Here is a 25,579-nt window from a genome sequence, read left to right as displayed (position 1 = left end):
CTAAATACAGTGTTCACTAAAATCTTGTACTTTCTTATCTTTCAAGTTGTATCTTTCAAGTACTGAAGTGTTCCTTTGCTAAATTAATCTTTCTAAAAGACAGATTGGATACTGAAATAAACATTCTACATATAAAGTTATGTGTGAGATATGTGTAAGTGTTCTCTCTTAAATAATTATGTACAATATGCCTATTGTATATATGTACATGTATGCTGACTCTAACAAATGTAATAGATAAAGACATCCAGTGTTGTTGCTTATTCATTGCAACTAATCCGATCACATCTGTCTCTCAATGTTAACAACTCACTGAATTAATATATCTATATATTGTTTAATTCCTACGAGACGATACATGGTTATTCTACAGACCATGTTCCTATAATCGTCAGTATTGCATACTAGTCACAAATGCTGTACATAAAATTAATCAAACTGCTTGGTTAAACAGTTAGTGGGCCAGTTCTTACCTGTTGTGCATTCAATATCTGGTGAACCAGTTGTACCTGGAGGACATCGGCAAACAAATATCGTACTATCCCGTATACATTCTGCACCTTTTCCACAGCCAATTGTTCTGCAATCTCCTAGATTTGTGTCTGGGCTACCTATTTATATCAAATTAAATTGTGTTTTATTATATATCGAAAAAATAAGAATCACTCGCACATACATATTCATGAAAAGAAAGAAAGGAAAGAAAAAACCCTGTATATAAAACATCTACCTATGCGCATTACATTCACACACTTAATACACAAAATTTCTATTATAGCCATATGACTTACATGCGTGCATGGGATCGCCAGATGGGAAGTTTGGTGGACAATAACATTGTGGTTGATTTTTATAAATACGACAAGCGGCATTCACGCCACAGTGAACATCTTTACAGAGTTCTCCGCCATCACACAAACACGCTTCGTGTGGATTACCATGACATCCTGGATCACATGTACATTCAAAACCATTTGCTGTCTCTCTGCATTTGGCATTTACACCGCAATGTCTTTGTAAGCAATCATCCCCACCTTTGATGAAAACATAATAATAAAATTTATATAGAATTTCATGTACTTCTTCATCTTTACAACTAAAAGAACCAATACATACCTATTTTACAATTTATCTTTGGATTACCGAAATGTCCAGGTGGACAAGAGCATTGTGCCTTCCTGTTAACAACGCGACATTGTGCGTTGAAACCACAAATACCATGTTGCAAACAAGGATTTGTACAAACACCATTTTCGCTACATTGTTTATTTGATTCGCAATCTTCATCTCTATGACATTCTAGTTGATAGCATTCTTGACTTGGCTCTCCTTGATACCCTTCAGGACATAAGCAAACAGCTCGATGATTAGAAACACGACAAAGTGCGTTTATTCCACATGGGGATCCATTTGATAAACAAGGATCTATACACTGTCCGTTGGTACAGGATAAAGAAGATGGACAATCTGAGTGTGTACGACAACCAATCAAACATAATCCTGACTCGCATATATATCCCTATATACATCGAAATCAATATTAAAATAAAAAATATTTTTACTATATAATTAAAAATTAAATCATCAAAATTAAAATGTAAATTGTAAAATATTATAAATATTTTAAACGGATACCTTAGGGCAAACATTATTACTGTCACATTTTACTCTACATTTTCCTGAGTGACAAACTTCTCCACAAGTACACTGGTTCTGGCTGTTGCAACTTGTACTACAAAATCCTATGTCATCACATTCGCATGTATGATCGCAAGGAATCATGGATTTCATACAACTTATCAATGCATTGCCATAATAATTAGCTGGACAACTACACTGTGCTACGTGATTAACAACGCGACAACCAGCGCATTCGCCACAAGCTTTACCACCTTCACATGGATCTATTATATAGATCAAATGATTTGTAGATAATAATAAAATTTAAATAGGAAAAAATAAAATATTTTTAAAATTATTTCTTCTTACAGCAGACTTACTTCGACATTTACTATTTATACAAGACTCATCCCTAGCGCAGGTGTTGTCATTACGGCATCCGATATTACACAAGCGGTTCTGACAAATTTGATTGTTAGCGCAATGCCCATCGTTATTGCAAATTGCTTTACAAATTCCATTATCACAACGCTCATCGTTCAAACAATCTACATCACTAAAAAATATTATATAATTATTTAATGAGAATATTTAGCTTTTATCTATTTTACTAATATAATTATGGAAATCATATAACCTTCTGCATTTCGTATAACAAGATTTTCCATAGCATGTTTGACCAGATAAACAATCTTGTTCAGATGCACAAGGAAGGAATGCCTGTTTGCAACCTATAAATGGATCTCCAACTAACCGTGGAGGACAACTACATACTTTTCGGTGATCGACGACTGAACATTTTGCATTAATTCCACATGAATCTGATAAGGTGCATGGATCTATATCAACGAATACATTCCAATAATTAATACGGTTTGTTCAGTTTTGTACTTCAACTGGTTCTGTGTTATTTTTATGAGAGCAAATATAGAATTATTAGATAAACAACGTACCTGTACATTGATTGTTTATACATGCATAATTATCTTGACATTCTATATCTGAGCGACATCCAATAGCACAGATAAGTCCTTCACAAATTTCACCACTCCTGCAATCTTCATCTCTTCTACAAAGTGATTTACAAATTCCTGAGCTATCGCAGCGTTCATTACTCAAACAATTTGCATTTGTAGAGCAAACAGGCGTACAAACTCCAGAAATACAAGCTGTTCCTGTATCACAATCTCTGTTTGCTTGACATACACGTCCTGGTAGTCTTAAACAAGCAATTTTAGCTGTTGGATTTGGTATAAATCCAGAAGGACAGGAACAAGCAGCACGTTGATTAAAAACAGTGCATTTTGCATTTGGACCACATGGAGTTACTTCACACGGATTGGCACACTTATTTGATATACAAGCTTGATTTGCATTACAATCTTCGTCTACACGGCATCCGAAAGAACACATATTTTGCAAACAAATATGACCAAGGAAACAATCATTATCAAGTCGGCAGGTTAACAAACAATTTCCATATATACATTTTTCATTAAATGCACATTCGATATCCGTAGAGCAAATTGGCAAACATACGTTATCACGGCAAGTATTACCTTCGCTACAATCATTAGTTCCACTGCAAGAAACTGGTACTAAAACATAAATATTTATTATTATCGATTAAGAAAGGATAAATTTCTTTTAATATGTTATTCAATAAATAAATAATTAACTTACATCTTACACATTCAACCTCCGAATTACCAGTAAATCCAAGAGGACAGCTGCACTGTTTGATATGATTTCTTACATTACATTCAGCATTTATACCACATGCTGCTCTTATGTCACATGGATCTAAGCATTGTCCGTTTAAACATACATCAGATAAGTTACATTCCTCATCCGATTGACATAATGCTACAAAGATATATAATATATATACGATTATATTAATTTACTGCATAAATAAAAGATAATACAAATAATAACTTTCAAAATAATAAAACTTACGTCGGCAAATACCCTCGTAGCAATAAGTGTTGGCCAAACAATCATTAGCTGATGAACAGAGAATAGATTTTGGACGACATCCAATACTTAAACTGTTAGGATTTCCTTCATAATCAGATCGACACTGACAAACTGCAGCATGATTATTTGCAATGCAATCTGCATTTGGTCCACATTGTATCTTTCCACAAACATCTAAAATTTATGAAAACATTAATATATATATTGTTCATTTTAAGTTTGTACTGAAATATACGTATAATATACGTACCAAAACATTTTGGTGTATTATTAATATTAATACATTTCGCTGTTAATGGACAGTCTTCATCTAATAAACATTCAACAGGTTGTTGACAACCACTATTATAAGGATCTCCGACAGTACCAGGTTGGCAGAGACACTTATAAGATCCTCGAGAATTTTCACATAAGGCTCCAGGAGCACAGGTATTAGCCAGACAATAATCAATTAATGTACAACCTATTGTTGGTTCTCCTGTATAACCAGGATGACATGTACAAATCTACATAAAAAACACAATATCATTATTATCATGTATATTCATATGGATTTAATTTAAAATTATAACTAATGTCATGAAAGGAATATATTTTGTTTTCTTTTAATCTTACTTGAGTATGTTTTTCTGCAGTACAAATAGCATTCACTCCACAAGGATTATGTGCCAGACAAGCAATTCTACACTTGTACAAGTCGCAAATTTTCTCATCACTGCATTCATCATTTGTTTCACATTCTATAGGTTGACAACCTATTTTATCATCTTTAGCATTACCAAAGAAACCGGATTGACAAGAACACGAAGGAATGTGATTATCAGATTTACATTCAGCATTTCGTCCGCAAAATGTTAAATCGCACACTTTACGACATTCAGCCTAGCAAAAAACAAATGGGATTATGAAAAAATAAAAGATATATAATAAATATAAAGAAGCGATGTAATAATATGAACGTACTTGTCCGATATTATTTTTAATACATTTTTCATCATAAGAACAATCATCATCAGATATACAGCGTAATTCTTGAATACAAATATTATTATGACAATACTGATAGTCTGGACAACTAGAATTACTTCTACATGTAGGTTGACAAAGTCCATTAATACAAAGTTGATCTCCAATACAATCCCTAGTAGTACTGCAAAGTGCTAAAAAATTCGTATTGCATTTAAAGAATACATATTTTATAAAAACCTCAGTATATTTATTACCATTTTATAAATTAATAGAAACTTGATTAATACTTCTCTTACCTGTACATATACCACCATTACAAGCTGAACCTGTTGCACATTGTGAATCTGTCTTACAATATTGTACTGGTGTACAACCGAGATTTGGATCGCCTGTTCCACCAGGTTGACAAGTACATACTGCACTATGATTAAGTGAAGAACAATCAGCTCCATGTCCACAAACATTCGAAACAGAACATGGATCTACACATTTATGATTAAAGCATGCATCTGACTGACCACAATCACTATGATAATTGCATTCTAAAGAAATACATTCAACCTAAGAAACATAAAAAAAAATTTACATATCAACATAATTCTTATATATAATAATAATTAAATGTAAATAAATAATTTGATATAATTGTCTAATCAAAACTTACAGATGGATCCCCTGTTGTTTGGTCAGGGCATTGACAAATCGGTACATGTCCTCGTGCAAAGCATTTTGCATTTTTCCCACATATTGTTAATGTATCACATGGATTTGTACATCTATTATCAACACAAGCAGCTGTGGCAGGACAGTCAGAATCCGCGAAACAATCGCCGGGTTGCTTACAACCTGCTTGAATTGGATCACCCACCAATCCGTGTGGACAAACGCAAATGTACGATCCTTCTGTGTTTTGACAGCTACAAAAAATGGTTTATATATGTAATTAAAATATACATATATTTCTAATAAATACATGACATGATTAATATTTACATTGCTGTTGCATGACATGCATTTTGTGTGCACTCATTGATATCAACACAAATATCATCCACAAGAACAAAACCAGGATAACATTTACATATACCAGTATGATCAATAGATACACAATTACCATAACCACAATTTACTTGATTGCAAGGACCTAGAAAATAAATGAATAAATACAATGACTGATTATCTGTAAATTTTTGTTTAAATATAATTTTTAATATACTTACTACTGCACTTATTGGTTTCTTGATTACAGTATTTATCAGACGGGCAATCATTGTTTGATAAACATTCTACTTTAAAGCAACCACTACTATCACCAATATAGCCTGGTTGACACTGACAAGTGGCTGCATGATCAACAACAGTACAAATAGTATTTAAACCACAATCAACGAAAGAGCATGGGTCTGAACAGTTATGCTTAATGCAAGATTGTGTTTCTGGGCAATCTGTATCCAAAGTACATTGATGTGGTACCACACATCCTGATATTACTGGATCACCTGCTGTACCTTGCGGGCATACGCAGCGATATGATCCGTGAAGATTAACACATTCTGCACTAGGATGACATGGATGTTCTTCGCATTCATTCATATCTAAACAATGTTCAGGACCAGCGATGAATCCATGGCTACACCTAAAATATTACAATAAGTAAAATAATAATTTTAAAATGTATTAAACATTAAAATACAAATAAAAATACATACCTGCACTTATTATTAATACACACTTCATCTACTTTACAACTAGCATCAGAAGAACAACCAGTTTCACATGTTCCATCAACACATAATTCACCAGGTAAACAATTACTATCACTATAGCATACTTTCACACAAACATCATTTTTACAACGTTCTCCTTGTGCACAATTGTTTTGTTCTTTACATTGACATTGACATAATCCAGAAATACAAACATGTTGACTTGGACAATCTTGTGGACCTTCACATGAATTTGGTACTCTAACACAACCTTGCTCTGGTATTGGATTACCTTGAAATCCTAATGGGCAGGAACATATTGTTGCATGATTGACACAACTGCAAACAGCATTTGGGCCACAAACATCTTTTTTTTTACATGGATCTAAAATATAAACAATCTATAATAGACATGTTTATTATTTTATAAGTTTATGATAAATTTATATTTATGATTATTATACCTTGACATTTGCTGTTTATACACGATTCGTAAGACGGGCAATTTTTGTTATTTCGACAACCTAAGATACACACTCCATTCATACAAGCTTGATCAGGCTGACACTGAGAATGAGTAACACAAGGTACTGAACATCTGTTATTTATACATTTTTCACCATCAGAGCAATCAGAAACAGATCTACACACAACTAAAATACATAAAATTTTTATAGTAATACTAAAAAATTAATACTAAAATAAACATTGTATAATCTTTGTAAAGATATATAAATAATACCTGTACATTGACCATCAAGACAAACGCCGTCTACACAATTGGTATCGGTGCTGCAATAATTCGTAGCGCGAACACAACCATCTTCTGGACTTTTTGATGAAGGAATAAATCTATGGATGCATTTGCAAACTGGTTCTCCATTTATCACTTCACATACAGAATTGGCTCCACAAGCATTCTCACAAGGATTAATACATTGATGTTTATAACATGTTGAATGTGTAGGACAATCCTTATTACTAACACAATAGCCTTCTGGCTGGCAACCACTACCATAAGGATCACCTACATAATTAGGAGGACATTGACAGGTAGGATTGTTAGATGCTCCCGGAACACAGAATGCTGATGGGTGACAAGGATTTGGATTACAAGTTTCTATTGCAATGCACTCAACATCAGGAACGGGATTAGGCTTTAAGCCAGGAGGACATTGACAGATTGCTTTGTGGTCATCAGCAATGCAAACAGCATTTATACCACATGCATTTTCATCACATGCGTCGTAACATGTGTGTGTGAGGCGATTGCAAAGTTGCGTAGGTGGACAATCAATATTATATACACATGGTACTTCATGGCAACCCTTGCTATTATCATTAGGATCTCCAGCGTATAATCCAGGTGGACATTCACAATTGGCAACATGATTGTTCACAATGCAAAGTGCATTTGGACCACAGGTAATGAAATTACAGACTGGTTGACAAGTCAGTGTACCTTTGTGGAAAAGAAAAAAAACTTATTGAATTACAAAATTATAATAAAGGAATATAATATGAAAACAAAATGATAATACCTTCCGTAGTAGATCTACAAGCTTGATCTTCTGAACATTCACTGTCACTCAAACATCTATTAGTGCGTGGATGCACACACCCTCTACGGTCGTTTGGATTACCTACATATCCTGACAAACACTCGCAACGTCCTCGATGACGTTCGGCAACACAATGAGAATTTAAAACGCATGTGAAATCGGAACAAACGGAAACACATTTAAGAACACCAAGTACATCAGGTCTGCAAGCATCTGCTGAATGGCAGTCGTCATCCGATATACAATTAGGCACTGATGGTTTCTCACAAGAAGACAACACTGGATTCCATTCATATCCTTCTTGACATTTACATGTTGCATGATTTGGAACTATGTCAGGCACACAGGTTTGGTGAGCACCACACACAACTTTACTACATGGATTTACGCAATCTGTAGCACCATTGTCGAGAACAATACATGAAAAACCAGTTTGGCAATCAGAATCATCAGTACAACTTGGTGTTATTATTGATTTAGCTGGTTGACATCCGTCAACGAGATTACTAGGATTGCCCTGATATCCATCAATGCACAAACAAGATGAAACATGGTTTTGAGTAATACATAATGCATTGGGTCCACACTGAAGTTTACTGCAAGCATCAACACACTTTCGAGTGCCTTTACCAACTTGGAAACAGATTTGTTGAGTTTCACAATCCAAATCGTTAGAACAATGACCTCGTAAAAGACATCCTTTGATATGATCATTTGGATTTCCTACGTATCCTGGTGGACAAACACAAGCTCCATCTTGACAAATTGATTTAGGGCCACATTTAATATTGGTACATTCGTTGATGCATTTGCCGTCAACGCAAGTGTATTCGAACGGACAAGGTAATACTTCACTACAGCTACAGATGGATGGATCAGTACAAGGACTTGTTTGTACTTGTTGGCAACCAACAAAAGGATTTCCAAAAAAGTCTTCTTTGCAACGACAATCGTAGCTTCCTATTGTATTAATACAGACTGCATTGATACCACATGCATTGCCATTACATTCATTGATATCTAAAACAAAAACACAAACATTCATTGTTATTGTACGAATTACGAATTATTTGTAAACAATCCAATTATAAATGTTTTTACAAACCGAAGCATTGAATATATGGATTTCCAGCATATCCTGGTGGACAAACGCATTCAACGGCATTGATTCCTGTACTACAATGAGCGTCCTTGCCACATACCGTGGTAGAACAATCGGATTTATGTTGAATTTCACAACCATGATAAGGATTACCACTAGTTCCGGGATTACAGATGCATTTAGATTCTTGAAGTCCATATTCACAATGTGCATTCTTACCACAATCCGGATTACAAGTTGGTGGTGCAATAGCTGTTTGTATAAAAATGCTAATGAATCTACTTTAACTTTAATTATTTTATAAAGCTAATATCAAAACAAAAAAAAATTAAAGAGATTATAATAGTTACTACTTACGTGGCATACAAAGTAAATCAGGATTACCAACGAAATAAGGATTACAAACGCACTTGTTAGTAGTTGGATCACAAGTAGCACCTACACCACATACGATGCCTTCGCATCGATGTTTACATCGACCACTTATACAAATACTAGGTGCAGCGCATGAAATCTCTGCAGAACAAACATCCGGCACACATTGTCCTCCGGGAAATGGATTACCCATAAAACCTTCAATACATTTACAAGTTGGTCCGTCATAACTGACAATACATTGTGCACCAGCCCCGCAAACAAAACCATCACATTCTGCATAATAGAAAAAAATGTAAACCTTAATGCATCAGTAAAACAATTTTTCTTTAAAAACAAAAATATCCATTACTTACGTGATACACATTCGTTATTACTTCCTTCCGTGAATCCAATCACGCAACGACACCATGCAGCATGCTTATCGGGTTCGCAATACGCATTCGGTCCACATCGTATATTATCACAGGGATTAATACAACTTCCGTGAACACAAGCCAAATAATTCTCACAATCGTCATTCGATGTGCATTCAGTTCTTGCGACAGGTACACCATTACAGCCATTGATATAAGGATCACCTGCCATACCCTTAGGACACTCGCAATTGTGACCACCTTTTGTGTTGAAACAATATGCACCAGGTCCGCAAGGATTGTTAGCACATTCATTCACATCGATACAACCATGCTGTGGATCGCCTTCGTATCCAGCTTCGCACATACACTTTGGTGGATCGCTTGGTGTACATTTTGCATTAATACCACATGGGAATCGATCGCAAGGATCTATATAAGATCGAATCGCATATAAATATATAAATAACACGATAAAAAAAGTATTAGATCTCTTATTGATATGATAACTTACTCTTGCAAAGATTTCCATCAAAGGGATCCGTATAAAATGGTGGAGGACATACACATTCTCCTGGTTGGACACATTTCTCGTTAGCTTTGCATTCATTATCAGTAGTACATCTCTTTTGCGCTGGAGAACAGAGTCCATTATAAGGATCACCACCATAACCGCGAGGGCAAACGCATTGATGAGAACCCAATAAATTGATACATTCTGCTCCATAACCACAGACTTGATGACCATCGATACATTCATTTATATCTGTACATAATATCGTAACGATTATTAATTAATAATTATCAGATTAATTTTATTCAAATTAAATAAAAAATTACCTTCGCAAGAACCATCTGCCTTTGTAGTGTAACCTTTAGGACAAGCACAGTAACTAACACCACCTGCGATCGTTATACACTCAGCACCGCTGGGACATTTCTCACCCTTTGAACAACCAGCTAACATACATTTACCATTTACAATTTTATAAGGTGGTTGACATTGACATTCTATGCTATTACATTCTGTAATAAGAAGTTCGTTCTCATTCAATAATTTATACAAATTTTATAATAATATTTTTCACTCAATATTTAATATATTTTTAATTTTGTTACCTTCACAAAGTGAAAAGGGATTGCCGTTAAATCCAGATGGACACTGACACTCGTAGCTTCCAGGTAAATTTTTACAAATAGCATTGACACCACAAGCCGGTTTTTCCCTTAGTTCCATACATTCATTTATATCTCTACATTTACCAGTTTCACTGTCTCTTGTATAACCACGTTGACATATACACACGCTACTACCGATAAATTCATCCTTGATACACTGTTCACCAGCTGGACAGGGTGTACTAGGGCCACATACATGCGGCACATTTGATTCTCGACAATCACCATTATACGGATCTCCTTCTGTACCTCTTGGACATTCGCATGAAAAAGAACCAGCTTCGTTCTTACAAACTGCACCTTGTGGACATGGATTTATCGCGCATTCATCTATATCTCTGCAACCATCTTTTACACCAGGTTTTCCTGTATATCCGTTACTACAAAGACAAGTCGCAATATCGTTCAACAACATGCAATGTGCATTTGGTCCGCAAGATAGATCTTCACAAGGATCTAATAAAAAATAAAAAATAAAGTAAAAAGTAAATATTTTTGAATAAAATAATTTAAAAAATATAAATAATAAAACATACGTCTACAATCATTTCCAACATTAGGCTCAGGACATAAACAACGTTTTTGTGGATCGCAAATTGAATTTCCAGGACAATCATCGTCGATTTCACAAGTAACTACGCCTACACATTTTATATAAGGATCAGGATCTGGTATAGTTCCTTCTGGACAATTGCATGTATAAGAACCTTCATTATTAGAGCATGTTGCACCATGACCACATGCATCGGGTCGTGAACATTCATCAACATCTAATCAAATAAAAACCCATGTAAATATTTCGATTACATAATAGAAATTTATATTACAAGCTTAATTATGTTTACCTATACACTGTTTAAATGCATTCCCAGAAAATCCAGATTTACAGTGACAAGTAAAACCACCAGGTGTATTAGTACATATAGCATTTTTACCACATCTTCCAGAGGGTCCATTTATCGCGTCACACTCGTTTATATCTTTGTATTAAAAAAAAAGAAAAGAAAAGAAAAGAAAGAAAGAAAAATAAGAGATAAGTTGCATTCTATTTTTAATTTATATCATATTACATATTATTTTATTAAAAATTTATTTTTTTCTTACCAACACATCCTGCTGCTATATCATTCGGATTAAAAGTCCAGCCATCTTCACAAATACAATAAGCTTCATGAACATCAGCTTTACAAAATGCGTGTTCACCACAAGTTACTTCATCACACGGTGCTAAAAAAATATCAAAATTTGTTTAATTATTAGATAAAAGTCTAATTTTTACATTCGGTATATTTTTTTATTTTTTATAATTAAATACCTTTGCAAGGAATGTGTGGTGGTGTTCCAATAAAGCCAGATTCACATTCGCAATGATAACTACCTCTTACATTAGTACAAATTGCTGCCGAACCACAAGGATTCGTAAGACATTCGTCCAAATCTTCGCATTCGGCACCTACAGCTTTAAATCCAGTTTTGCAGAAACATTGACCTTCGATACATTCCGCATTGTTCACACAATCGAAGTTTGATTTACATAAGGTCGTTACGTCGGTCTAAGAATATAAAACAGTAGTATCAAATAGCATAAATTTTTAATTCATACGTTCTTAGAAATTTAAAACCATTACCTGTACACAAGCAATAGATGGTGTAGGTTTAGGACTATAACCTGGTGGACATATACATTCATACCCAGGTATTGCATTTTTACATATAGCGTTCGTACCACAAGGATTTTCGTATGCATTACATTCGTCGATATCTATAATGTTATAATAAACATTATGGTAGAATATATTTTAATATATAAATATTATGACATTAAAAAATAAACATCGTAAACAAAACAATTAATTATTATTTTTACTATTATTAAACAGCAGTAACACTTTACGGGCCATAAATATCGACTAAAAATTGAAATTGAATTGTTTTTATTAAATTTCACAGAATGTTAGAACAAAAAGAACACCTACATCAGGTATGTTTAAATTTCCAAGTAGGAAAAAGAGTGGTCAGTAAAGTGTTAATTATAAAATTCAAGGCTAAGTGCTAACCACTGCATCCCTTGAATGGATCGCCCGTATATTCTGCTTTACAGCTGCAAATGAAGCTACCAATCGTGTCGGTGCACTCAGCATTTTCACCGCAAGGATTTTTCTCGCATTCGTTCACATCTATTAATTATTAACACGGTTAATCGTAAGGGTGAATATTAATAATTATTAATGTAATTAAAAGGTTTAGTAGAGGGGAAGACTAACTTTCACACAAGGTCATGCCTTGACCGATGAAACCTTGAGGACATATGCACTTGTATGAACCGGGAACATTGATGCATCTTGCATTTTCAGCGCAAGCATCGTTATGGATACATTCATTAACGTCGATGCAACGTTGCATAGAATCCATCTGATAACCCACGTGGCATCTGCATTCGAAGCTACCCTCTGTGTTTACACAATCCGAATCTGCTTCACAGGGCGTGCCCGTATCACACTCGTTTATATCTATTAGTAATCGGTTAGTGGTTTTAGTCTTTGCTTTAGTCTTTAGTATTTCAAATGATGTAAGTTAAAAATAAATCTTACATGTTCAATCTGAATCGTCATTTACGTATTATTATATTACGTATGTGACTATAATAGATAATGCACATCATGAATCACGAAGCTCTTTTTAAAGTTTTATCGGTTATAGTGTTACTGTAATTGCTAAAACCCGTACTACCGGTAAATATCGCTATTATCGAAGCATTAGAGTTAATCTCGTAAAAGGACATCAAGGAATAAGAAGAACCATAAAACGGGACCTTTCATAATGATTCAATAATTTTAAAATTTTACTCAGATTTTACGATTAATACTCGATGAAAGCATTTCTTTGAGCATCATTCTGAGTAAAAAGAAAAAATTAAATAGAATCCTTAAAATTACGATATGTCTATGTTGTGTCATTCAAACTTATATATGTACATTTATACATATAAATTAATATTCACATACAAATACTAATAATTTGCTATAATTCTATCAGATGTAAAAATTAACTCACCGTGACAACCCGTCGATGGATCACCATTCATACCTTCTGGACATGAACATCTAAAACTACCACGTAGATTAGTGCAAAGAGCTGAGCGTCCGCAAGGACTTCTCAAACATTCGTCGACATCAATACACTCATCGTCGGGACTGCCGTCGTACCCTTCAGGACACTCACATTTATGAGCACCAGGCAAATTAATGCAAAGTGCACCACGACCACATGCTCCTTCGTAATTGCATTCGTTAATGTCGATACACTATAAAATAGTTGGAAATTTTCTTTATAATAAAACAAATTCTTATCTTACCCGATCATTAATTTAAAATTATGAAAAAAGGATCTAAAATAAAAAAAAAGGGACAAAAAAGAAACTTACGTTGTCATAGGGGTCTCCCGTGAATCCATCTTGGCATGCACAGGTATAATTACCAGGAATATTATGGCACAAGGCATTGCTAGCACACGCACCAGGTATAGTACATTCGTCGACATCCTCGCAATGTACCTCACCATCACCTATATATCCGGATTTACACTTACATAGAAAATTTGACGGAAGATTACAACATTCTGCATTCTCAACACAACGTGCCGCTATAGCTGGCATTTCGCATTCATTAATATCTAAAAAAAAAAAAAAACGAAAAATATAAATAATTTTAGAAATTATTTATTAGAGAAAAATTATCTAAGTAACAAGTATTTAAATACGTACACAATAAAATTTTACAATTTAATTTTATGATTTTACGATTTCATATACGTACCTTCGCATTGAAAACCGTCACCTTGGTAACCAGGATAACAGGAACATTGAAAACTGCCGAGAGTATTCGTACAGTGAGCAAAAATATCACAGGGTCGGTATTTACACTCGTTCTCGTCTGCGATAAAATAACAATTTAACGTATATATGTCCATGAAATTATCGAGAATAAACGTCGAATAAATTTGTTAATAATACGATCTTTAAGCTAACCTGGAACTTGACAGTTGCAACCTCCAAAACCATCATTACAATGACATACCGAGTCTAGGCACACTCCATTCAAACATTTCGTACCATCTTCTTTTGTACAATCGTCTGGGAATAATAAAAAAAAAATATGAAATATTATTAACAATGTTTGTCTTAAAAAAATATATAAGCCTTTTATAACGTATTTAAAATAAGTACTAGTTTTCAATGGAACAAAATAATAACGTGAACCATTATAAGATGATACAAAGGACGATAGAGAACTTAACGGTAATAAGTGAGATTCACGTTGCGTATCGTCTTCGAGATTATTTTCCATAGTCACATAATTATACAATAAATCATCTTATCTTTCTTCCGGGATACGAGAAAATATTCTTTACAACGCAATAATTATCTTTGACACAGTTTTTCATATGAAAAAAGAAAAAAGAAAAACAAGAACAACGCCTGAATATATCGACCGTAAAACTCACCTGTACACTTGAGTCTTTCGCGTTGCTCATCTGTACCCTGATAACAATCAACTTTGTGATCGCAAAGTTTCGAGAGTTCGAGCAGTTGCAGAACATCCGTTGATTCGTTCACTTGGCAACCGAAGTAACCGTCTTCTAGGTTGAGAAAAAATACTTCTCGTCTAAGTCCTTTCAATGATTCGACCTAAAAAACATGAGATGGACGACGTAATACCTATATATGTGTGTGCGCATATGCGTATATGCATTTCTAGTCACAACTTTCTAAACAAATATACTTACAGGACACGAAGAAAGAAGTACCCATGCAAGTAACGGCCAAAGATGTTTCATCTTTGCTGTGAAAGAGAATTAGTCACGATTAAAATGATTAGATAATTATTAAATTGTTTCGTCCGAATCAATTAGATCCTGACGAGATACGAACGATTCATATAACTAACACTTATACAATGTGCTCACCAATAAGTATGAGTTTTTACATTTTCACGAAGAAGAATTTAAACGTCGAATTGTTTTCGTAAAAATCCACAACAACTGGTATACGAGTTTAACGGGAATAACACGACGATTTCAGACCACAAGAAATGACTCCCGCGTTTTCCCCTTATAACAGCTAAATTCACGATCAAACACCTGTTCCACCAGCAAGTCGGCATGATGTCGATGTTTTCAAAGCATAACCGACTTAATCCCCCCAAAAATATAGGATTTCTTCTTTTTTTTTATTTTTCTTATTTTTATTTTTGTTTTTTTTAAACCTTCCATCATTTTTTCGCTCCAAACAAACTATCTTAACAATAAGATATTAATTTGTATAATAAAATACTTCAGTTTAATTAATTAATGATAATCAAATTATATGTGATGAACATAAATTTTCAATAAAAATATTAGGGGTAAAAGAAGAAGGGAAAAAACTTGTTTAGCTAAAGAAGGAAGACGAAAAGAAGGCAGAATATAAGGAAGAAAAAGAAAAGATTGTAATAAAGGAGGGCGTGCGAGTACGATGCACCTGTGGCCTCTCCTGCTTTTTCACAACTTTATATCTTGTCGTTAAATCTTTCTCTGTATCCTAACTTGTATTTCCTTTTTTTTTCCGACACCAATTATGAGTAAATCAAATTATCAATTATTACGAATCTCATCATTAATCAATCAAAATATAATTAAGAATTCATTGATCATTTTAAATATTTTATAAAATAAATAAAATGACAGAAATAAATATATTACATATATATATATATATATATATATATATATATATATATAAAATATATACATATATTTAAATTTATATATATATATATATATATATATATATATATATATATATTTAAATATATATATTTAAATGCATGATATATGTTTCCTTTATCAAAGATTCATCGTAAGTTAAAATTCATCACACAGTGAATTAAATCAATTACTGATCATAATATAATCTATTATTGATTTAAATCTTTGTTTTTATCAAAGACTCATCATGAATCACGTTATAATTACTATGCAATTATGGTGTATACAGTATACAATATATATGTTGTTCTATTATTGTACTATAATATAATAAAGTTCACGAGTCTAATGTTTCAAACGAAGAAAATAAAAGGAAACGAGATTCATTGATTTGGCAAAGTATTCATTTCAAGAGAAACGTCCTCGATCTATCTAATCCTTTTCTATGCATCTGTAGTATATCTATCTCTATCCATCGCATTAGAACGTTAAGATTATTCTAAGCACATCGAATGCTTATCGCGTTCGCCTGTTGCAACATCCGGCATGAATCAACAAGGTACAAAGCCAAGAAACGATTTGTGCCTAAAACTTACGCCCACTGTATTCCAAGAAAAAAGAGAGAGAGAGAGAAAGAGAAAAAGAGAAAGAAATAGAGAGAAAGAAAAAAAAAAGAAAAAGAGAGAGACGAACGAAGCGAGACAGAATTATTCTGTTGCAAAGTGAAAGTTTCTTAAGTTACCACGCAACGCGAGTTGGGTGTTAAGGCCGAACATACGAGTCTTAACGCCCCTGCATGGTCATCGCAACCAAATTTGGATTTGGAAAAAGCTTTAGCCCATAAAATTCAAACTATAATTACATTCGTATATATACCTCAAAAGCTATAAAATAAATGTCTAATTAATCCGACCTATGATTAACTAGTTACATATATTTAAATGAACACGTGATTAATCAATGAAGATTCATTCGATCAAAGATATTTATAACCGTGAAATGTTTCCTTGTCGTCATTTGTCTGAAATGCAGAATGATCTTCCGATGAGAAAACAAGAGACACGCAACGTCACTGCATTATGCAGTCGCGATTGTGATTATTGTCTAACCGGCGATTACGTCATCGGTATGTACGATGTTAATTTAAGGTAGCAGTACTTTATTCCAATTATGTATACAGTATGTACGTTTATATATATATATATATATATATATATATATATATATATATATATATGCGTGTAATGATTGGAACGGAAGAAAGACAACTTTGATCAAGCAATTGTTTGTTACTCATGAAATTAAATTTTAGAGAAGATAATGTGAACTTGACCAAAAAATGATCCTTATCAATATATATGTACGTATATACACTATATTTGATCTTTAATTAGTTTTACGTATTAATTTAATCCAAAGGATGTACTAAATCATATTATATTTAAAAGAGATAATAAATTACTGTATTGACCATGAAAGATATGATCTATAACAAAACCAGGGAAAATAAATTTTTTCTGATGGATCAAAAGAACAAAGAGAATCTTATATTTTTCGCCGTCTCATAAAATAATAAAACGATTATACATACATGTATATATACAGAAAACGAAGAAGATACCAGCTACATAATTGTGCTTATATAATTGATAAGGAAAAAAAAAATAAAGAAAAGATTGGAATTCTGATGATTTTATTTTTCTTTTTTAAACGGTCTTTTTTTCTAACGGTTTTTTTTATCTTGTATCCGGATATAGCAAAATTGACGCGATTTTTATAGACAACGTTTAAAGACCTCTTGTATTGACGTAATTAAATATGATTATGTAAACCGATGACAAATACTTCGTTTCTAATAACCGTAAACAAGTAATAATAATCAAACGGGAAACAACGCGTTCTTGTTTTTGATTATAAATGTAAATGCTATACGTAGCGTTAATTTATGATATTCGATAAGGTATATACTATACATAAACGATTAAACATACGGGAAAATAATAAACCACGTAATATGTATGTGGATAAGTATGACGTTAGTCGGAAAGAAAAAAAGAGAAGAAGAGAGAGAAAGAAAAAGAGAGAAAGAGAGAAAGAGCAAGACACCTAACGGAAACTAAGGAAGGAAACTGGACAGTTTATTCGCGGCATGACCTTTGACACTGCCATCTCTGAGAGGTTCGAATAATTGCGTCGTAACCGTTAAGGGGTGTGAGGTCAAGAAGAGAGCGTGTCCGTTTACATCCAGAATGTGTCGAAGGATGCGTAGAGAGATGCGTCATTAAAAGAGGAAGTTACATCAACATAACTTCTAATGTTCGAATGCATATATTCTTAAAGACGTTTATAACACTTATTTATCACAACTTCCCGTTTTACGATCTTTGTTAAGAGAAATAAATCTGACGGAATCGCATTAATCGATTTACTCGATGAAAATGAAAATTACATGTAATTTCCTTTCAGTTTCTTTCAGTTTGGGTATTACTTTTATGCCATTCTCTTTCGTTCTCTTTTTCTTTTTTATAAATATAAAGTCGAATATAGATTTGGTAATAATACATAAAAATGACGAAATATGAGTAATGCGCAAAGACAAAGGCCCTGCGTGAGTTGTAAGGCCGGTTAAAAGGAACGACCTCCTTGAGAACGGTCCTTGACTTCGTAGAAACCGGCGCGATAACAAGAAAACACTGCGAACGTAGTAGTAATGTAGTAGTATAGTACTCATAGTAGTCCTAAGTAGGAGTGGGATAGTAGTAGGTCGTAGTGGTAGTAGTAGCAGAAGAAGAAGAAGAAGAGGGAAGAAGAACAAGAAAACGAAGAAAAGGAAAGAGGCGAAGGACAAGAAAAGGGCGAATAGGAGACCGGTAATGGCGCCTCAACTCAGTGGTTGGAAATTGCAAGAACACTGGAAGAAGTATTTCAAAATTTAGAATGGTACAAATATTAATTATGTATATATTCCATCTTATTAAGAACAAAAAAAAGAATAAATAATATCTTTATGATCTTTTATAATCCAAAAAAATAAAAATAAAAAATAAAATTTGCATTAGAAAATTCAGAACTTGTATGATAAAATACAAAATTATTCGATTTGCACAACTTTTCAATCGTACATTTTTTAGAACGTTTTTCTTTAATTAATTAACATAGATCCTTGATCAATGTATCTAGATTTCGAGAACACGATTAGCAAATTAGAACGATATTTACAAATGGCTATGCGGTACGATCGAACAAACGATCATAGTTCAACAATTCTTCTTTCACTGTCTCGTCTTCATTTTGAAAATAGATCTATTTCCGGTACCATAACGAGTATGCTTGATGTATCAAGGTATGCAGCTTGGAAGGTCAAAAGGTGTACTGGTTCGTGACCAGAAATATCCTCGAAGGAAAAACTTGGAGAACACCCGAAGAAAGATCAACGCTATGTGCGTTAATAATACGCACTAATACATACGTATATACGGAATACATACATATATGAGCACGAACAAAGCATGTATGCGAAGACACGAACGCATTTCCCCTCTCTCATTTTCTTCCTTTCTCTCTCGAAGTAGAGAGAGAGAGAGAGAGAGAAAGAGAGAGAGAGAGAGAAAGAGTGAAGCCGGCGTCTGTTAAAACGAAAGAGAAAAAGAGAGAGAAAGAGAAATACAGAAAACATGAGATAGACAAGGAAGAAGATAGTGGCGTTTCAAGAACGGGATGATGCCTATAATCGGCAATGAACGACCGCACCTCGCTACTTTCGCGTAGCTTAACGCGAATACCGGTCTGACAGATCGCCCAGTTAATCGTCATCTTCGTTTATAGAACTCAACCTTGTGTCTACCTCTTACATTCGTTAATACATTTATACAAATATAAGTTACGTGATAGCTTAACGGCAAGTAATTATTTCCTTTACAAAAAAAAAAATCTTGTAAAAATCAATGTTATAAAATGCTTTATATTCGAATTCATCGTCGCAATTAATTATTTCTTCGAGTTTCTTTATTGTTCTTTGTGATACCTTTTCTAACTCATAAAATGGTATTTCTTCGAAGTTCGAATTTCCGGCAAAGATGAGACACTTGGCTGATCAGGATAATGATAGTAGTATGGAATAAAAAATTTTGTAGATTAATTCACTAAGAAGTTTTATATATTATTTCACTATTAAATCATAAAGAAGTATAAATTGCGGATCTATTTAAATAACATACTAGTTAAATAAAATAGATAAAAATTTTTAAACCATAATTTTTATCTTACAGCCAAGATATAAGTAGGATAATAAAATGTATGTTCGCAATACCTAGTCATGAAAGATTTTCTTAACGAATTTTGTATTCCTCGTGAAATTTAATTTACAATTTAATGAACGCAGTAATATTAGAGAAAGGATTTCACGATTAAATAACGAAAGTCGTACGGCGGATAGAGATAGCGAAGATTTCTGTACGAGTCTGAAGAGTTTGCTTAGAGTTAACGGAATACGGACGTTGACTCTTCCAGATTTACATACATATCCATGAACATCCGTGTTTCACTGCTTTTAGAAACGTTAAACGATTTTCTCGTGACCATGTTGCAACGTTGTTTCTGCGTCCATCGTATTTTTTGCATAGTAATAGTAAGTCTAAAAAAGAAATCTCAAGGTTACAACGAAATAATTGATTGATCTCATTCTATCATTAAGAAATGCGAACACCTTGATAATGAGAGAAGCTTTTATGTACCGATAAATGTTTTCCGTGCCAAATAAAAAAATAAAATCAATATTATACGTCGTTTCTTCGAAATTAATTAATAAGAGATCAATTATTTATAAAAGATTTCTCCTATTAATTCTCCATTACACTTCAAGTTTTTCCCGTTAAAAAGAGTAAATGGTTGATGTATGCGATAATAAACAGACAAAGATTAAAAGCTTTTCCTTGAACAAAACTTCTTTTTCGTCCTATCTTGGACAAACGTTCGTTCATAAAGTGTTGTAATAAGAGAAGTAATTAAGCGTTGCCAAGGATAGTTTCGTTACGCGTATTATTAATTATTTCCAGCAGGGACGAGAGACGGATGTTAACGGCGACGAGTACCTTTAGACACGACGCTTTGCATGCGATATACATAGATAGAGATATATGTTTTGTTATGTAACAAGATCGTTTGTCAACGAGAGGTTCAAATGAGGCCACTACGAAGCGTTCAATGATCTACCTCTAATACAAAAAACGTTATTGAATTATTTATGAACCTAAATTCTGCATTTATCTCAATCGACATAACTTATATTTAAAACAGATCAATTCAATCTAAATAATCGAATTCAAATTTGATACTTTCGACTAAATTAAATTCTCATTCTGAGGAATGGACCGTGCAAATGATTTTGAAAGGCGTCCGCGATCATCGGCCGGATGGCGATCGTGGTTGAGCACATAATAGCACTAATTTCTAACATTTTCTGGTTGAAATGAAGAAAATGATAGTTCCGCATCGCGACCTCGACAATGTCGAACCTTTCGCTATCGATCTAGCGCGCGGAGTGACGTTCCAACGAGAGAGAAAACGAATTGTGGCCATTCGAGTTAAATCTCTCGAAACTTAGCGTTTTAAATCGCAAGATCTTACGTTAATCGAACTCTTCAATTTGCATCGCTAAACTATCATCTTGATTTTCTTCTTAATCGTTCTTTCTAAGATGAAAAAAGAAAAAAAAAAGGAAAAGGAAAAGAATGAAACGATGGATCGCGTAACGTATTTGGCATTCACTTTCAACATCGTTGTTGAAACTTCCCGTTTTCGCGGTTCGTTCGAAAATAAATTGTTGTTAAAAATAGGTACTTGCGTTACCTTCTGATGCGTTGATTTCGAAGAACTTCCATAAAACCACACTAAAGGTAGAGAACGTGTCCTGTCACCATCGCATATATCCTTTTTATTGCATAGAATTACTCATTCACTGAACGCTGCACACTCCATTAAATCCTTTCTTTCTTATAACAAATCCTTTGACACATTATGATTAAATATGCACTCGCGTTCATTAAATTGTCACGTTAGTACGAAAAGTATTATGATTGAGATCACACTAACACTGTTTCACGTTTGCCTCACATTCGTCATATATGTACTTACGTATATATATGAATTTTATATATAATATAATATAATATATATATATATACATATATAAAACGTGTTAGAAATTAATACACGTAAAAGCAAGGACGTCGTGGAAGATTAGTTTCACCGATGAATCATAGATATCTCTATATTAGATGTTCTTTAATGTCATCATTCATATTTTTTTCTGAAAGTTCAAATAATTCCATCATATCTTCGAAAGGTAACTTCATCCTAAATTTCATTAAAGATGTAGGCGATCGGCAAGTACTTTCTAAAGTTGTTAAAAAGGATATTTGACGATGAAGAAACTAGCGGAATTATTGGATTTATCTTGCGTGGTAAATCCAAGTCGACCTTGAAATTTATGAAATTTTTTTAATTCATGTTTCGAAAGATTCGAACAAAAAATTCGATCGTACGAACGAGCCTTCGAAGTTATTCGTTCGTGGAAAATATTATTTTCCGATGCAACGCACCCACGTAATACGATTTCTAATCAAATGAAGAACACACCTAATGCATATCCTTGACACCGTCTGTTCAAAGGATGTGCTAAAGGTCGGAATAACTTACGCATACATACAATACAAGTATGTACTTACACGAACGTTTAATTTCGAATTAAAAGTAAAAAAACGAATGTAATAACTTCGTTCGTTAGTTAAACGCAACAAAAAATATATATTGTATATAAAGAACAATAAAAGAGATCTAAATCTATCAGCATGATAATTTATACGATTGCAAAGTGGTACCGGGCCATTAAATAAAAATATTCGCGTTAAATCTCTTAAGAGAAAGTTCGATGATCGTTGTTCCCAAAAGTGATTGCAAATAAAAGTTGTTGCACTCGATTTCTTTGGAATATGATTTTCGAAAAGGAATTCCATCGAACGGTACATGGCCATATTTGGACTCCCTGGGAAACATATCTAACTGAAAATAGTAATGCTAAGAATGAAGTCGTGAGAACGTACGAAGACATACCAGTGATATCATCTTTAGAAGAAGAGCGAAGCGAAAGGAGTGAGAAAAAAGAGGGTAGCAAAGAAGATCGAAGGACTCGACTGGAAGATTTTCAAGGTTGAAGAGCAACCGGTACGAAGTTCTCCGGTACGTTCTTTAACGGTCTTACCATCACACACGTCGGGTGGATACATTTGACGATAGATTCGGGCGAATAATCTCGACCTTGACTCGGAGAGACCACCGAGTTGCGGTCGACCGATAATTAATGTTGATTGGATCTTTGAAAAATCGCGGGAAATATTTAAAATTTCGAATATTAGAAACAGGTTTGAAAAATGATGGTATCTATCATCAAAAAGGGAAATCATCCTCAGAAAGGATAAAGGATCAAATTTTCTTCAAATTTTATTACGAAAAATATATATGTCTAAGACAACGTTCATGAGATAAGAAAGAATCTAAGAGTTAAATAATTCTCCTTTCACTGATCATCGATATGTTTCAGTTACTTTCGAAAAGAACAACTTTAAAGTGTCAGGCGAGATCGATCAAACGCGATCGTGATCTCAAAAACTTACCCGTTCCCATAGCTGATAGAGCAGCCTCCTTCCTCCTCGTATCTTCCGCCTGTTTCAGGATCCAATTTTAGATGAATTTCACTGTGTTGATGACAGAAACGTATATAAAAAAAGAAAGAAGAACGAGAAGACGTTCGTAATGAAAAGGACGAACTTTTCGTTCACACGGGAGACCGCGGACGAACTAGTATCTGTTGAGGACTTTTGGTGAGACTTGGACGTGAGACAACGACGACGTCATCACCGGCCCGATGTCTCATTGGTCGACGATCCTTCTCTTTACTCAACTCACCTCTCTCTTTCTGAGAGCTCCCTCCTCTCCTTTCCTTTCCATGAGCTTCTCTCTCGATACTCACGTCTACCTTCTTTCTTTCTCTTTTATTCTTGCTCTCTCTTTCTCTCTTTCTCTTTTATTCTTGCTCTCTCTTTCTCTCTTTCTCTCTCTTTCTCACTCACTCCTATACACCGTCACTACCTCTCACTTCTACGAACGACTTCGAATTATTCTGTTTCCTCCTTCGACGTTCTCCCACGGCAGGACTAGGACTCGAGTAAAGTCTCTACGCTCAAAGTTGGAGAGCTCGATGCCTGGAACGATTCCTCCCTCCTTCTCTCTCTCTCTCTCTCTCTCTCTCTCTCTCTCTCTCTCTCTCTTTCTCTTCTCTTCTTTTTATTAGATTTTTGTATAATAGACCTTGAATTTTGTAGTCTAAATTGCATCGGATTTTTATATTAATTGATAATTAAAATGTCTCAAGCTTTTGAATTCGTCATTCTTATAATATTCATTTTGAAAATTATAAGATATTTTATTAGTTCTCTTGAGAAAATAACTTTCTTGGAAAATTTTACAATAGATAGGTATGCTATAAAAGAACGAGAATATAAAAATAGTTGTTCTCATAGGATAGCTCAACGATTCACGGAAGCAGGATCTTTCTCCTTCGAGAGTCTCATGGATCGCTGCTCGGTGCTTCAGAAGATTGCACGGCCTATCACGGATCGTTGCTCTTATTTTTACGGGAGAGAAGGAATCCATAAGATCCAAGGAATACTTGAAAGGTATATACCGTTTTGTAAATCGAGTCTGATATACAATATCTAACCGCGCAATGAAATTGACAATGTACAATGTGAATATAATGTTTGCAAAAACTATCTACGTAAAATCATAATTCGTAGAAAGAAAGGAAACTATTACTATTCTTTTTCTGATTGTTAAATCTAATCTTACAAAATCTTAAGAAGTAAAAGAAAGAAGATTATCTATCTTTGTCGTATTAATATTTTTATTTTTATTTTTCTCTATCTATCT

The 25,579-nt window shown here is 33.8% G+C and overlaps 1 protein-coding gene across 1 annotated transcript in view; it reads right to left on the bottom strand.

Moving 5' to 3' along the window:
* Positions 1–24,351, bottom strand: part of LOC124429279 — an 85,675-nt gene extending 61,324 nt beyond the window's left edge. The window contains exons 1-40 of the mRNA XM_046974342.1: positions 24,265–24,351; positions 15,635–15,690; positions 15,353–15,536; positions 14,877–14,981; positions 14,665–14,781; positions 14,274–14,521; positions 13,904–14,153; positions 13,114–13,359; positions 12,907–13,026; positions 12,478–12,611; positions 12,165–12,402; positions 11,954–12,076; positions 11,695–11,829; positions 11,386–11,619; positions 10,790–11,305; positions 10,511–10,696; positions 10,185–10,436; positions 9,671–10,102; positions 9,297–9,590; positions 8,943–9,191; positions 7,817–8,857; positions 7,018–7,737; positions 6,740–6,928; positions 6,279–6,660; positions 5,790–6,205; positions 5,563–5,713; positions 5,234–5,486; positions 4,866–5,130; positions 4,564–4,760; positions 4,216–4,482; positions 3,851–4,106; positions 3,580–3,774; positions 3,304–3,486; positions 2,574–3,218; positions 2,258–2,459; positions 2,001–2,176; positions 1,636–1,904; positions 1,117–1,519; positions 792–1,034; positions 474–611 (exon numbers count right to left, since the gene is read on the bottom strand). Coding sequence (XP_046830298.1) covers positions 474–611; positions 792–1,034; positions 1,117–1,519; positions 1,636–1,904; positions 2,001–2,176; positions 2,258–2,459; positions 2,574–3,218; positions 3,304–3,486; positions 3,580–3,774; positions 3,851–4,106; positions 4,216–4,482; positions 4,564–4,760; positions 4,866–5,130; positions 5,234–5,486; positions 5,563–5,713; positions 5,790–6,205; positions 6,279–6,660; positions 6,740–6,928; positions 7,018–7,737; positions 7,817–8,857; positions 8,943–9,191; positions 9,297–9,590; positions 9,671–10,102; positions 10,185–10,436; positions 10,511–10,696; positions 10,790–11,305; positions 11,386–11,619; positions 11,695–11,829; positions 11,954–12,076; positions 12,165–12,402; positions 12,478–12,611; positions 12,907–13,026; positions 13,114–13,359; positions 13,904–14,153; positions 14,274–14,521; positions 14,665–14,781; positions 14,877–14,981; positions 15,353–15,536; positions 15,635–15,690; positions 24,265–24,274 — 10,720 coding nt within the window. The 5' untranslated portion in view covers positions 24,275–24,351. The remainder of the gene's footprint in view (positions 1–473; positions 612–791; positions 1,035–1,116; positions 1,520–1,635; positions 1,905–2,000; positions 2,177–2,257; positions 2,460–2,573; positions 3,219–3,303; positions 3,487–3,579; positions 3,775–3,850; positions 4,107–4,215; positions 4,483–4,563; positions 4,761–4,865; positions 5,131–5,233; positions 5,487–5,562; positions 5,714–5,789; positions 6,206–6,278; positions 6,661–6,739; positions 6,929–7,017; positions 7,738–7,816; positions 8,858–8,942; positions 9,192–9,296; positions 9,591–9,670; positions 10,103–10,184; positions 10,437–10,510; positions 10,697–10,789; positions 11,306–11,385; positions 11,620–11,694; positions 11,830–11,953; positions 12,077–12,164; positions 12,403–12,477; positions 12,612–12,906; positions 13,027–13,113; positions 13,360–13,903; positions 14,154–14,273; positions 14,522–14,664; positions 14,782–14,876; positions 14,982–15,352; positions 15,537–15,634; positions 15,691–24,264) is intronic.
* Positions 24,352–25,579: the final 1,228 nt, after the last annotated feature.

This window comes from Vespa crabro, chromosome 15 (genome assembly GCF_910589235.1).
Source record: "Vespa crabro chromosome 15, iyVesCrab1.2, whole genome shotgun sequence".
Lineage (NCBI taxonomy): Eukaryota > Metazoa > Arthropoda > Insecta > Hymenoptera > Vespidae > Vespa > Vespa crabro.
Note: the sequence above shows the minus strand (reverse complement) of the source record. Positions and strands in the feature narration are given on the sequence as shown.